Below are 15,722 nucleotides of genomic sequence, written 5' to 3'. Positions count from 1 at the left end.
TTCCTGCAACTTTAATTCCTTTTAATAAAAAAAAAAGTAGTGTTTAGAAGCTCTGTTTGGCCAGAAAGCAAATCAAACCACTGCAGGAAATCTTTCTTTCCCAGCTCATGACCACAGCAAACCTTACCAGTTTTGTTGATTAACCAATATGGTGCTGAAATGAGTATTTTCAGGGAGCCCTCAGCACGACAGACAATCCTGATGGTCAAGTTCAGCAGCCGTTTGTTGACGTCATACAATCTCATCCTCACCATGTAGTTCTGGGTCCCAGGAGGAATCAACAGCTCTTTGCAGACTGGGAAGTTTTCCAGCAATACCCCTGGGAAAGCAAAGCCAAACCAAATCAGACCTACCATCACCCCCTACAGAAACATTTGTTCCTGGTGTTGAGGTTGGTGTTTGATCTTTCTGAATATTTCAGGTAGCTCGTGCCCAGATTAACTTTTAAATCTGCCCAGCATAGTGAACTTTGACCTCAAGAAGAAATGCCACAATTTAGGTCACAAGCAGCAGAAAAAGTTCTGTAAAGAACCCTTCTTAGGGCTCATTATTGCTTTAGGCATCACAACTCCAGCCAGTGTTGAATAATTCTGTACACATTTTCAACACCAACTTTTCCTGTTAGAAAAAAAACAACAAAACCACCCAAAACATTGGGAACTTACTTATTTCCCTCCTTTATCACTGACCTCTCCAGTTTCTGTTTCCACTCCCAGGAAAACAAGAAAAGAGCTGAATAAGGAACAGACTAAGATAGCTGACAGATCTGGGGGAATGATGGCAACATCAGTACTTTGTTTTTTTCCTGAATGTGTGCACTTGGTTATTAAATATAAAAAGCCCTGCAAGCCAATGAAATAATCATATAAACACTGTCCATTTTTTAATTTTTCCATTCTGCACCGCAGCTCCTTTTAGATGAAGGTTCCTTTGAGGTGCTGAGGTACCCTGAGGGTCAGAGAATGGTAGGTGGCCAAGCCCCTTACCCAGCTCGATGTTCTGGGAGGTGTCAGCTGTGTGCAAGGCCACCTCTTTGCCGGGTTTCAGGGTCCCACTGATGGGCAGACCCTTCACGTAGAACTCCAGCTCACAGGGGAGGAGGTTGCAGATCACCACCGTCGGCAGGAGGTAAATAGTGTGCCCAGGCTGCCTGAAAATCTGCTTAGCACTGTCAGAGAATATGCTGGAGGGCATGTAATCAGGGTAATTCTCCTTCTTGATGGCCACACAAAACCTGGGGAGGCAGACACAGGAGATGGTGATGAGCTGGGCAGAAAAACTGAATCCTATCTATCTGTATTGCACTAAATCCTCTAAAATGCCCCAACTTCAGAACTGACAAGAAAAACAGCATTTAGAGTTGTTCTCCACCTAATCACTTTGTTGTCTGACCATGAGGTATTTTGTATTTATGCCTAATATTAAAACAGGAGTTTCCTGATTTTAATCAAAGACTGAATTTAGTCACTCAGAAAAACCTGGTCTGTTCAGAGATGTAACAGAAAATGGCTTTTACAGGTTACCAACTATAAAAGCAGCTTCTATAGACTTGCAAAAACATGTTCTCAACTATTCCTAAGAGATTCTAACTATTAAAGTAAACTATAATCATAAATGCTGATTGTGTCCTTCCTCCCAGTAGATACATCCTTCCTCTGACCACCTGACACTTCAGTTTTCCATTAGTTCAGAAAAAAATGAGCAAGTAAATCTTCATTTTAAATAATTTGTGCATTTTCCTCCTTGTGATATGTTCAAAAGAGGCATATTAAGAAAAGAACTATGGAGCTGACACACAGCAGTAACCACATGGTGTGCAAAGGTCATTTCCTGACCACCTTCCATAATCTCTCTTCTAGTATTTCCTAAATACAGGGCAATCCTAAATCAACCATATCAGAAAACCACAAAATTCCATTAAGTCCTTACTATGCAGCAACATTTTTGGACTTAGAACAGAGCACAGGACATTGAAGGCAAAGAATGAGTATTTGTGAACACTCCTTTGGCAAAGCACTCATTATCCTCGGCGAGACAAAGCAGTTAATTTAATATAACTCCACATTCTATTTTCTAATCTTTTATTTTTCACAATAAATATTAATACTGTGCTTTGTATTCTCAGAGGGGCTTCAAGGAGCCCTGCAGAAGTACAGCAGCTCCACTTCACAGACCAAACAAAACATCCCATTAAACTGCAGCGGCTTTTCCTTTCTTAGCATTTCCTTTCTTGTTAATTAGTTCAGATGATAACAGAGCTTACAGAAAAACAATTAGGTCTTAATTACCTGAAAAACCTGCTGTTTTCAGACTCCATGGAGTGGCACTCCCTCTTGCTGCTGCACACCTCAGCTGTCTTCTGAACGTTGGTCCAGTGAATTGGGGCCTTACAGAAAAAGACTCCCATTCCTTTGGGCCTGGCCTGCAAACGCCAGGACGTCAAATGTAATGGGATGGCAAAGGAATCTCCTGGCATCACTGCTGGAAGCACAACGGGTTCTGCAAGCAGAGGAGAACACACACATCTCAAGGCAGGCCCCCTCACTGAAAACCATAGAATTTTGAAGTAGGGAGTCTCAGATTTTTGAAGCCCCGCGTTTCATTTTAATATAAATCACTTCCTACTTTATGTACGTTTTAAACGCCAGCCTGTTGTTTTCAGCTCTATTAACAACCTGGCAGTAGGCAATTTTAGGGGAAGCAGCCCAAAAACTTGCTGGAATTTCAATTCTTTTTTTCTTGGATGCTTTAGTAAAAATGCTTATTTCAAAAAACCCTCAATCCTTATACATTTTGGCTTCACTGTCAACATGTCACGACATTTCTACACGACACCTTTGCAGGCAAAACTTTCTAGAATACTGTTAAGAGAGAGAACATTGCTACACACAGAAATAAGATGCAGTATTTACAGAGTCTCAGCTTTCCCTGTTTACCTGAACAATAAGCAAAAATCCTAACGGATCCTCTAGCTCATCTTGTTGATCATTTTCTTCTTAACAATACCCACTTTCTCTCCAGGGAGCTCTGTTTTGGTGCGAACAATCACGGAGAGTGGGGGATGTTCTCGGGGAGAAAGCTACCCTTCCCATGGGATATATGGAATATTTAGGGCACAGGGATTTCCAGCACTTACTGTCAGGGGCAGAAGGACTGTCCAGTCTCAGTTCCATGGGGGTTTCCAGCTTGTTCTTCACCATCAGGGCCGAGCGCACCGTTATCACCTTGCGGGCACTGCCCTCCATGGTCACCTCAAACACCACCCGAACTGGAGGCAATGAAGAAAACTGGAAGATAATTTAAAAGCATTAAAAGGCTCAGGTAATGAATATATCTACAAGAGGGGCACCTCAATTTGGAAGCAGTCACTGCTGGAGAAAAACTGAGTCCAACCATGTGCGACTCCTAATGTAGTCTCATAATAATCATCATTTATAATCCTGTACCTCTCCCTCCAAACACAGTAAAATTAACTATGAGAAAGCAATTTTACAGACCACTAACTCCATTATCTTTTTCAAAACAATGGAAGTTCAACTAAGAGCAACACAGATACCGAAAGAAGACTCTGTACATCATCTCACTATTACATTATTTTATAGACCAATGGAGTTTGAATTCCAAGTCTCATATATTTACAGTCACTTATTTCCTCTGTCTAAACTAGAAAATAAAATAAAGCTTTCTTAAAATATTCACATTTTCCTCACTCTTTTACTGTGTATTTTACCTCCTACGTTACATAAAGTCATTGCCACTTCAATCCTGAACACAACAATTGATATTCCAGCATTGACATGCTAGAATTCGCATATTGGAATTTAAGACCCACTCTCCAAACATTTATACTAGTGAGGAATGGTAAGCCATAAATATTTGTTCTGATTTGAAAGTCCATTTTGTTTGCTTGACTTTTTGTTTCCTTTCTATTGAAAAGGTTCTAGAAGGATGGAAAAGCCAGTTCACTTGTAGAATTCTTTGGTCTTATTTAAGTCGCTTCTAAAAATAGAAAATATATACTCACATAGACTTGTGGATGTATTATATTTGTTCTGCTTATTGGGCTTCCAAGCTGAAAGTAAACAAGAAAGTTAAAGTTGTTCAACTTTTAAGACATTGATTTCAGCTGTAATACAGAACGAGAGAAGAATAAACTTTCATCACTGTGTTTCTGATCTTCAGTGCAGCCTGGAATCATGTCAGAACTAGATTAGCAAAGCCTGTTTGTAATACTGCTTTAAAAAGAAATGGAGCTGAAGAAGGGTTTATTGTAAAGAAAAATTCCCCAGATGATGTTCCTGAACAGCAATTCTCAATTTGCCTCCTTTCCCTTCAAGTTACAGAGGGATGATGCTTTTTATGCTTCAATCTGAAAACATCAGAAACAATGCAAGTAAGAGACCACTGGTTCTTGTCAGTAGTATCTTGAAATTAAATTCTGTTTTATACCAAAAAGATCTCAACTTCCTATTTCTCCAGTGCTCAACAACCTCCAATAGCTACTCTCAAAACTTAGCTAGCTCTGAAATCCACATTTTTATCACTGAGCCCCCAAGAAATGCCAGCCTGATTATTACAACTGCATTTCCCCTTCATGACAAGTATATTTTGTCTAAGCAGCCACATATTTCAACAATCTCTTGGCTTACAGGAAATTGCCAGTTTTGTTTATTTTAAGGAAATTAAAGACATGAAAAGCATTCCTGCAATAAAAGAAACAAAAATAGCTGCTGAAATGCTGGGCTGATTTAAAGCTCAGCCTCCACTGTCACTAAGATGTTAGTTCTGTCCTCTGACTGCCAAGCACAGACTGACTGCTGACTGCTCTGGCTGGGGCTTTGTTCCACATTACATTGTCAATTAGAACCCAGCATCTCCAAACTCTCCCACTCCAAGCTAAAACTGGAAAGAGGACAATCTCATCCAGCAGCTGCTTTCAGATCAAAATCCTGCAGCCATCATTACTCTTAAATTATGGATTTTACTAAACCACTCCAAATCAGAACTTACAGTGGAGGAGGAGGAGTTCTTATCTGGGGCAGCGTATCGGAAAAATGTCCCAACTTTGTCCACAGACACTGGGCTGACTTCTTCCCAGCCATTGACTCTCACTTGCAGCTGATGAATCCTCAGGTCATGTGTGTGCCTACCAGGTCAGACCAAGTAATTTAAAATTAAGCATTATTATACAGTGTAAATACCAAATAATTCAAACCAAGGCTGCAAAAAATCAATCTCACTGAAGCATTAAAAAGTCTCAAGAGTTTTTCTGTTTCATGGATAAAGACAGACCTGATTTCCTGCCTAATTGTTCCACCTTCCCTGATGAGCACACAGAAGTACAGCTATGTTATATAAGCAAAAAATTAAAAAATATGCGACATATTTGTCAACAAGTTCTTATCAAGTAAATGTGATAACATCTACATTCGACAACCAAGGCCTTTAGAATAAAGGACACTGATTTTTAATTGAGGGTCCCAAGTCTTTCTGAAAGCTTATAATAATCCATTACATTTAGGAACAGCTGCCACCAACAGCAATAAAGAACTGATAATTTAACTCTATACAAAAGCATTAAAAATCAGAACTAAATATTAAGAGGAGATTTTTTAAAAAAATCTACTTTTAATGTAACACCTACTGGTGCCCTCACAACTATGATCCCACGTGTGCCATATATAAATCCATAAAACTTCACCTGTGTCTGAGTTTCCCTCTGGCTTCAAACTCAAATGGAATCTCTTCCCCAGTGATAACTTCTTGCCACTCACTGACATTATGGGCATCATCCAGCAAGGTCCCATTTTCCTCAGGAACAACGCCTGGGCTCCCACTGTGAGACAGAGCAGCCCTGGGAAGAGAATCACAGCATTTTACAAACTGATTACTCCAAGTGACAAGTGCTTTGTACTCTGCCTCAGCCCCCAGTGAACACGTTCACATCATGAATGGATTTGATTGGTTTTCATGTTCTGTTGGGCCTCTTGAAAAAAATAAATAATTTTTTTTTAAAGTAGTAAAACTATCTCAGTGTCAAAGAAGAGGCTTTTAAATAAAACTGGGCCTTGCCTTTGTGCCTCTGCAGGAGAACAGCACTGCAAACAACAGGGTTTGGCTGACCTGGAGGAGAAGCCAGACAAATCTGTTTGAAGTGATGGCCCAACAGGTCCTTACCGGGTGGGGGTGGTGGTCAGGGTGGCAAACCAGAGAGTGCATCCCGTGTGATTCCTCAGAGCAAAGGGCACAAAGGGCTGCCTGCGCTTGGGGGTCTTCATTTCACCTGCAGAACACAACACACACTCGTCTGATTGCCCTGCAGAAGCCTTTAGGAGGTGCTGGTGTGGGATGAGACACAAGGGCTGGAGAATCATAACCTGCACTAACTATGGAAAAACTGTCTGAAGAAACAGGATATCAGATTATCTGATATCAGATTATCTGTCCGATAGCTAAATTTTTAAAATTAGTAACTGTTACAGAAATGGTGCAAAACAAAGTCTTCCCCTACATCAACCCCCCTGGGAACTAAGCTTGATCTCCCTATTCTTTTGTTTCTTCATGTCAGGTCTTATAAAATACTCTGCCTCCAGTCAGACCTAACATGCAGAAAATCTAAAACCCCAAGCATAATCAGCAACTTTTTATGTATATGCAAATGCTCATTAAGTACTTAACAAACATTCCATTAAAATTAAGTTCTATACTGTATTTCATGTGATATAAATACAGAATTAACCACTACCCCCTTTGAATGGGACTTTTATCCTCAAAGAGTGAACAAGTAGAAATATTTTCCTATACAGAATAAAACCTACTAAGTATGGAAAGTAATTTGAGTGAAGCCAGGGGCAATCTGGTTTTGTTAAAAAGCTGGACAGCAAAATCCCAGCAGATACTTCACCTCCCATGGCTGAATTTTTCCAAGCATGGATTTCTAACCAGCACACAAGTGTTACTCTCATCTTCCACACTGCAGTGCATCAGATCTGTGAAAATACTTACTGTGTTTGGACAGAGAAAACCCCCTGTCAGAGTCCAGTAACTTCCTTAAAAAGGAAGATAAATGGTTGCTACCTAAATACCCCCATCTTCTGGTCTGAGGGAAGTGGGAGGAAGGTGCACACAATAAATCAGCTGCTTAAAGGAAAGGCAGGACAGAAATGAAATCTCTTCCCCAGGACTGATCTGCAATCGCTGCAAAAGCTTCAGCACAGGTTTCCAGGGGCAAGAAGGGGCAAGGTGAGGAGGACAGGGAAGGTTTGGAAGGAGTTGCCAATAATCACATTAAACTTTCTTCCAAATCAGTAACAACAAACCCCTGTAAACCCTCCCATGGTCAGTGGAGACTTAAATCTGATCTAAAGCTCACGGGAAAGTTCCTTCCAATTCAATGGCAAGAAGATGAAATCTTTGAAAATGAAAACTCTGATTTTTGCCAACTGCAAATAAATGTTCTTAGTTTTGAGCTTCACTTTATACAATTTTTTTGGCTAGTCCAGGTTCTACAAAATTACAGACCAGGAGCCAAATGAACTTTTCCTCTGGTGTTTAATCGATTGCCAGTTTACTTTTGGAGACTTTTAAAAAAGAATTTTTGGCACTGTGGCCAGATTTTCAAAGGAAAACATAATGTAAAAGTTGCATTTTGAGACTACTGCCTGAAGAAAAAAAGACTATCATTACATAGAGGGTTTTTTCATAATTAATTTAGTAATTTAGCTGCAACACCCACTAAAAGTCAAGCAATGAATAATAGATGTTTTGCCATTTGTTTGATTTTTGGAAAAACATTTCAGAAAAATAAGTCCTTCTATCATTTTCCATTTTGAGTTGGTTTTTTTTTTTCTTTTTAAACTCAGAGAACATATTTCTAAGGGGCCCTTGAACAACTTTTCTACAGGGCTACGTATTTGTCAAATGTGCTGTTTTGTCTTCCATAATGTCAAAAAATTAAAAAATCTTTCTTTTTAAACTGTATGGTTTTGCCCCAAGACAGTAAAGTCAAGTATAACCCAAACAAATACCAAGATATTTGGTAGGAATGCCTTCCATCCTAAGGCTTACTCAAAACAGATTGTTCTTTCTGAAGGCAGCTGAAAGTTTTAAGTAGCTAAATATGCTGAATTAGGCATAAGTAGGTACACTGAACGTAATGTTGGATGTTTTTAGAATACAAATAAAATACTGTGATATTATTATGCTATTTTTAATTACACTATACTGTCTCTCTAGAAGAGGGACATTGATTAGCCAACAATTCACATAACCTTCCTCAATCAGACAGTATTTCTATATAGGGTCAGTTATACTTCTCCCTTCTTTCCTTAAGATCCCAGAGAAGAATAACAGATAAAACCAGGATAAAATACTAAGTTAAGCAGCTTCAAAGCAAAGTAGCTGTCATGTTCTTTAGCTTGAGGCTTTTTTAGATTTGATTATTTTTTAATATAGAGGCCAATTTACCAGCAAGTCACACATCCAGCCCAGTATTTATTGTACAAGAGCCTTCCAAAGAATAAAACCACCTTTGTTTTTTTTTTATTTTGGTCTCTCTCTGTACAGTACCTCTAGCATAGATCTGATGCTCTAGGTTAGTCAAACTGGCTGTACTCCTAGTTCTAAGGTAGACAAGAGGAAGGCCTGGCAGACAGGAAAGACAAAGTTAGCAGGTAAGAAAAATCCCACATAAATACAGGCAAGATCTTCCCCATCATGCATTGGGGAAGATCAGTTGGCATCATGCAATTAATTATAAGTCTCTCCCCCTTGGTTTACACTAAGCTGGTATTTGAATTGATAACATTTCTTCCAGAAGTAATTCTGGGAGAACAGAAGCTAAAAAGAGCCTATCATGTATTAAGAATTATTCCTTAGATGACTTATCTTATTCCTTAGATCACAAATAAACCAGGATTTCTCTCCAGAAACTCAATTCTATAGGGCTTTGGGGTACAGAAAGAAAAAGATCCCCTCTGCACTGCACATGCCCTGAACTCAATACTCTGATTTAATCTTTGATGGCAGAGTCACTCCATTAATTGACAGCAAAGGAAGCAGCACGAGCAGTGCAAAGCTCTCCCTCAAAGCTAAGCAGCCAGAAAGGCTTTTGTTTTTAAAGAGCTGAACACAACTGAACAAAACACAACTTTTTAATCTTTTTTTTTCCTTTTTTTTTTTGCCAAACATCTCTAACAAATCACTGTGTGCTGTGAAGCCCAAGTACTCCTGTTTGTAATCCATCAGACAGATGACTGTGTGTGTCAGGGCTGTTTCAAATAAAGTGTGATTAATGAGCAACATACTCTGCCCAAAACATGGGGGATCCACCGAAGAGCCCATCCAGTCTTCTGAGCTGATTACATTCACTTCTTTGTCCTGTTTACAGTAATCTTCCATCCATGACTGTTTGGTACATGTGTATTGCTCTAGAGGAATGTAAGCACAGACAGCCAATGTCTCCAAGGTGGCAGTAAACAAAGTCATTGAAAAGTGTCTTAAATTCATCACACTCAAGTTACTCCACCTTAATGGCAGCAGTTTTACCTCGCTGTTTTTTTTTTTTTTTTCTGTGAGACACTTCCATGAGTTAAAGACAAACAGCAGCTCATAAAATCACAGCAGTATCTTCAAAAACAAATAATTAAGCTTTTATTAAAAAAAAAAAAAATTAAGTGGAATTCCATGTCCTTAAGACACTCCTAAAGCAATCTAAGAGCTCTCCTTGTGCAGGCAATTAACCATAAATATTTCCATGTTAGAAGCACTTCCTAGGGATTTGGTTCTTTCGTTTTCAAGAAGTACAGGCACATTCCTGCATAAATATCAAGACACTAATTGGGTCCTCTAGCACAGTGTTAATCACAAGCCAGCCTTAATACTTCTTATCACTGGTATTTAAAAGCATCACTGGAACTCTTAGGAATCACTGATTTTGCTTTCCCTGCTACCTTGGCTCCCCTCTTTCTGCCAACCCCATAGGTCTTCTGGGAGAAAGGACCAAGGAAGGCTTTTCCCTTCCATCTGCAAACTCAGCTGGTGCCACTTCTTTGTTGTGCTCACCAAATGATCTAGAATGAGCAACAACATTCCCAGGAAATGCACGCAATCACAGCCCAGCAGCACAAGAAGCTCACGTGAAATTTGAGTTAACGACAAACAAAATGGTTTTATTTATTTCCTAAGGTGGGAATTGAAGCTCAGGTGTTCAGAGACTGCAGAACTGAAAAGAGCAGCTCCCCACTACACCTGTCAATGTCCTGAAAAACGACGAGCTTCCCAAAATATTTTTAAGCACTGTAAAGTATGGAAAGCTTTGGATGAAAGCCTGTTTCTGATTGAAAATAAATTTCAAATAACACATGAATTTGATAGAGTTCACATGACCAGAGAAAGAATTCCTGCTGACCTCCTACTAACACTTTCAGAGTATGTGACAGAACACACCTTGTGTAAAACACCAGGGAAGGATGGGGGGACTCGGCCAACCCTCCCCCCTCCCCTCCCAGGGACACCAGCAGGGCTCACTCAGAGATGTCTGTCCCGCTCAGGAGTGACAATCAGGCTGCCCAGGGATGCTCCCAGGGAATGTTGCCCCTACTGTACCTATGAGGACAGAGGTGATGTTGATATCCAGCCGTGGCTTGGCCTTCACTTCCAGCTTGAGGCGGGCGGGGTGGAGGCGGCTCGAGGGTTGTTGCTGCCACGACACCGAGCAGGGCCACGGCTCAATGAAGGGCTCCCAGCCTGGGGACAGACACCAAAGTCACCTCTGCTGCATGTGGGAAGGCCACACTGCTTACATATTTCACTACTTAATCCTTTCCTTTTAATCTGCACTCGAGATAAACTGCATTTGATTTGCTACCTGATATAAAGTGGCTCCAGCTCCTCCATCTGAACCCTGTATGTACACACTGCATACCACGGGCACTGCACATGCTGTGTGCAATTACTGCTCTTTATTTAACTCAGCTGCAATGAAGCCCTCTGAAATGGTTTTGAAAATGATTTTCATACAATTATACAGAAATCGGCCTATTATTATCACAGAAGACAAAGGTCTAAAAGCTATTAAAAAAAATCCCCCTCTATGTATTTTTAAAAACAGAAAGACTGCCTTGTTATTGGCAGGTTATTGCTGAGGTGGTTGGCACCAATTAGGTATCAGAAAATTTAGTTCCTCAATTCAGAAAAAAACACACAACTAGATTATTTCTTTTGTCAGTGTCTGACTTGGATTGTTTTTCTTATTTAAAATATAAATTCTAATGGTCATCTTATGTTAATTCTGTTGACTTCAGCCTAATCACCTGCCCTCCCATGCTCTTCCTTCCTGAAATACCTAACAAACTGAATGCATCAAACACATAAATACTGAAAATGTGAATACAGACACTCCTATTTACATTACTGTCATGTTCCTGGATAACCTGTTTATGCAATTACATTTGAAAACTTCAGTGCTACTTTCAGATCAACAAAACCTCAACTTTCCACATATCCCTCCACCTGATCTCAGGTCAGGATATCTTGTCTAGGATCACAGGTTCTCAGACACACACACAGACACAAAGGGCAATTTTCCCCACTCCCTTATAGGCATTTCGTGTCAGGGGAATTTCAGGCTCCTCTAGTAGGAAAGGCTGTTTCCTAAACATAAATAAGAAAACAACACCCCCCCCAGGTACTTCACCTGAAAGCTCTCGATTGTAATAATCTCCAGAGAGGGTAAAATGAGCGTAACCTTCAGGGCTGGTTCGCAAATGTTGGAGAAAATTCAAACCTGGGAGGGGGGAAATAAAAATGAATGTTATACTGATGCAAAAACAACTCTTAAATAAGCAATGGAAGGTTTTGTCTTGTCTTTTAAACTGAAGTGGTGCAAAAAGCCTATCACCATACTCATCAAATAACATTTACAGACTTACAACAAGGAGCCTCCCCAGGGCTCAGCAGAGATTCCATTAGTTATGGGATGTATAAAGGGGAAAGCAGAGTCTTAACCCTACAAGGACTGCGATCTTCTTAAAAACAAAACCATAAACCAAACCAACCGAAAAAAAAGATCCCCCAAAACCCCCAAAACTCCACACAAACCCCACCACCACCAAAACGCTGTCAGTTGAAATTCCACAAGTCCTGAGGGACCAGAGCTGAAAGCAGACCCTGACAGTCAGAACAGGCACTCACGTGAGAAGGTTAACTCAGCCAGGGGCACGTCACAGTCCATGCAGTCATCAATGAAGCAAATGCACACACTCTCTGCCTTTATCTCCACTCCAGAGATGAACTGCAAAGGCACAAGCCCTTGGCTGTCTCGAGCAGAAGAGCTTTGGGAAGCTGATTTCAAAGGTTCAGCGTTCTTGAACAACCAACTCGCTGCTTTTTTCAAGTCGCCTTGGATGAAAGCAAACAACCAATCAATCAATCACCATCTGCTTCCTCGAGGTATTTAGTAAAAAACTTATGAAAGCAAATTATTCCCTTCCTCTTATGGCAAGTCACCAACAGTCCCTTAAATGTGTTATGTTTAACAGCACAAATATGAGATTATACATACCTTAGAATCTTTTAAGAGTGAAAAATGTGTTTTGAAGTTTGCAAATCAAGTGGCAATATAATAATAATAATAACAATCTGTATTAATGCTAGGAATGCCTCTAAATATGTTGGGAAGCATGACAGTGCTAAAGAAAAACAATCACGTCTGTTAAAGCTTCACCTTTTCATATATTACATGGAGAAACAGGGAATTTATGATTCAAAAAGGGAGAGATAAAAACATGTGCTCTCAAGAGGAGCAGATGGATAATGTCAAGAAGCAGGGACACCATGGAAAAGAATAAATCTGCATATAACCCAAACCCCCAAACAGAAATACAGTCAAACACCTCATATATGACACCCCAAAAAGGCAAGGACAATCTTTGGGGGGTGGGTTCCACAAAGCAGCAGAACAGGAAAACGAATGTTTAAGATTATTCCAACACAGAGCCAAAGTAAAGGAATTCTAAAGAAGGAAATACTGCCTGTGCATCAGCTACCTGACAGTCTGGAAGTTTTTACTTAATTGCAATTAAGGTAATATGGACAATCTGCAAGGCCATCTAGATATCTGATGTTACCTTGGCAGATCAGAAGAGCCTTCCGACAATCTTCCATGCCAAATCCCAGCTCCTGGAGGCGGGCCAGCTGCACCTCTGGAATTGAACAGTTAACCAGTCAGAAATCATTGACAGCTATCTACTTGGTCTCATTTCTAAAATCAAGATCTATCTGCTCAAAACCAGGGTTTTGTTTCAGATTGCAGCTGTAGTAAATCACATTATTCAGCACCGCTTTTCCTTTTTTTATAGTACCATCATCAGATAATTATAATCAACAAGTGTTTCACACCGTGGAGACACCCACATCTTTTGTGTTAAGCATTTAGACCTTGTAGAAACCTTCTTTAGATTTAAAAAAAAAAAAAAAAAAAAGGCTTTACTCCAACAGTTCCAAACATACCCAGCACAGGATCCAGCACTCGTTTGGACACATCCCTGCTCTCGTGAGTGGAAGAGGCCTCGGTGGCCAGGGCTGAGCTGGGGGGATGGGCAGCACTTGCAGCAGTTGTGTCAGGCAGAGCTGCACTTGTCTGCTGGGGAATGGACTTGGCAATCGCCAGGAAGAGCTGAACGTCATTGTAAGACAGTCTGATATCCAGGGCCTGCAGCTGAATCTAGATGGAAAAGCAAAATGTAAGAGTCATTTACCCTTTTCTATGTATTTTTTTCTTGTATACTTTGGATATTAATAAAGCTTTTCCCAAAGGAAGACAAAGTTTAATCTTAAAAGCTGATGTTAAATGCTCCAATAATAAATTGGCAAACGTATTTACCAACAACCAAAAGTGTTAAAAGCACATCCCAAGGGAAAATGTTTTTACTTTGGTATAATGGTAAAAAAGTCTCTAAATAGAATTCCCCTCTAATAAGCTCTAACAATTAGATACAGAAAAATAACTTTGTCTTTCAGGAATGAGTAACTAACACGTCTACATTATCAGCCCACTTCTTTCCTCCACTATTAATCTCTATAATACATGCCAAAATTCCCTCATTCATTACCACTGAGAGCATTTGATTCATGCTTTTTTCTTTCCCTTTTTCACTTCAGGAAAAAATTATCTTATTCTTTTGGAAGTCTTCTATGGAATCCTTGGGCATAAAAATATCTGTGCTGGATCATACTTTAGTATTCTCTATCACAGACAGTTTTATTCAGGTTTTTTAAATTACCTCTAGAATAGGAGGAAAATCTTCACTGTTGAAAGCATCCAGCAGTCCTGAACCACTTGGGTAGGAAGAATTCCCAACAAGCTCCATATGAATCTGTACCGGATCAATAATTGACAGTGCAGTCTCTTGCTCATTTCCCAACCTGCATGAAAACACCTAAAAATGGAAAATTGTTTAAAAAAAATTATGAACTGAGAGAACAGGTCAGGCAAGAACTAGCAATACTCAATGTCTTAAGAGAAACAATATAAAACTCAATAAAATGGGAGCATTCGATGAGGAACTAACAAACTTCAGAAATAATTTGTGTGTTATTCCTGTTGCGTATTTATTAATAGTAAAGCATCTTCACAAGCTCCTCTGATTTCAGATGTTTGCCAACAGCAAAGTTTCTCTGTTCTCACCTCAATGCCAAACAAGCTCCCAGAGAAAGGACGATCCAACAGCTTGGGCTTGTAGGTGAGAACAGTCGTCCCCTTCAGAATGATGGCGTTGGTATCAAAGCAAGACATGTCCTCAACCACCACAAATTCAGTTCCTGAGCCAAGCAGAACAACAAATAATAACTATTATTTCCTTTAATGGGTCTGGTTTTCCACCAGCACGTGGTTTTTTAACGAGAAAAGCTCCTACCAAAGCACTGGAGAAGAGCAGGTTTACCTGTCACATTGACCTTCACCTCCAGCTGCTTTTCTGCAGTCACAGGCAGGGAAGAACGTTTGGTGACGACCCCACTCTTGACTGTTTTGGGCACCACGGCTGTGTCAGTGAGGGATGTTCTCTGCCGGGAGGAGAGGGGGTTCTCCCGCTTTTTGGTATCTCCAGGGGTGTATAAAAAGTCATGGACCAGCAACAACCAGTCAAAGATCAGGAACACACGAAGGTTGTTCAGAACAACTGTGAAACTGGAGGAATCCTTGGTAGACCTTTCAAGAAGAGAAAAGAGTACAAGTCAACTTTACACCTTGCGTAGATTTAAAATCACCCTGTAAACTCTCACTATCCAGTAAGAACTATATGAACTTCCAAGGGATACACTCTACAGAGTACCTGTCCTTTAAAAAGAATTTAAAAAATATAGAGAGAAGATTGAATAAGATTATTTTATATATATATGTAAGATTGAATAAAAGTCAATCTTATGTATACTGAATAAGATAAAGTGGAATAAGATTGAAATTCATCAGGTTGCTGTACCCACAGAGACCCAAGAGGTCTGAAGTGTCTGAATTTTAAGCTGCAATGACACTAAAAATGAACTGAAAAACTGCCTAACAGGACATTTATGAAAGCTCCTTTAATACATTTACATTGTCCATATTAATTTGCAAAGTCTCAGACTTTAAAAACCCATCTTTTTATTACCATTTGACATCTGTTGGGTATCAAACCTAAAGTACTGCCTGTGAAAGTCAGACCTGGCTCTGAGATGAGACGTTC

At 39.9% G+C, this 15,722-nt stretch overlaps 1 protein-coding gene across 6 annotated transcripts in view; it reads right to left on the bottom strand.

Annotated features, from left to right (window-relative positions):
• Positions 1-15,722, bottom strand: part of VPS13D (vacuolar protein sorting 13 homolog D) — an 86,213-nt gene that overhangs the window by 47,350 nt on the left and 23,141 nt on the right. For 4 of the 6 annotated variants that reach the window (XM_027898773.1, XM_027898774.1, XM_027898776.1 and 1 more), the window contains 18 exons: positions 14,943-15,208; positions 14,687-14,820; positions 14,283-14,438; positions 13,510-13,723; positions 13,128-13,202; positions 12,193-12,399; positions 11,696-11,785; positions 10,606-10,746; positions 9,306-9,428; positions 8,569-8,643; positions 6,178-6,283; positions 5,702-5,854; positions 5,011-5,146; positions 4,025-4,072; positions 3,137-3,287; positions 2,289-2,499; positions 987-1,234; positions 128-319 (listed from right to left, as the gene is read on the bottom strand). In XM_027898773.1, coding sequence (XP_027754574.1) covers positions 128-319; positions 987-1,234; positions 2,289-2,499; positions 3,137-3,287; positions 4,025-4,072; positions 5,011-5,146; positions 5,702-5,854; positions 6,178-6,283; positions 8,569-8,643; positions 9,306-9,428; positions 10,606-10,746; positions 11,696-11,785; positions 12,193-12,399; positions 13,128-13,202; positions 13,510-13,723; positions 14,283-14,438; positions 14,687-14,820; positions 14,943-15,208 — 2,726 coding nt within the window. The remainder of the gene's footprint in view (positions 1-127; positions 320-986; positions 1,235-2,288; positions 2,500-3,136; positions 3,288-4,024; positions 4,073-5,010; positions 5,147-5,701; positions 5,855-6,177; positions 6,284-8,568; positions 8,644-9,305; positions 9,429-10,605; positions 10,747-11,695; positions 11,786-12,192; positions 12,400-13,127; positions 13,203-13,509; positions 13,724-14,282; positions 14,439-14,686; positions 14,821-14,942; positions 15,209-15,722) is intronic. The other 2 variants (XM_027898778.1, XM_027898779.1) reach the window with 1 other exon arrangement.

Source organism: Empidonax traillii, unplaced genomic scaffold, assembly GCF_003031625.1.
Source record: "Empidonax traillii isolate 1590-97213 ecotype Southwest subspecies unplaced genomic scaffold, ASM303162v1 scaffold623:size392626, whole genome shotgun sequence".
In the NCBI taxonomy this organism is placed as follows: Eukaryota; Metazoa; Chordata; class Aves; order Passeriformes; family Tyrannidae; genus Empidonax; species Empidonax traillii.
The sequence above is the reverse complement of the archived record's forward strand: the minus strand, read 5'-3'. Positions and strand labels throughout refer to the sequence as shown.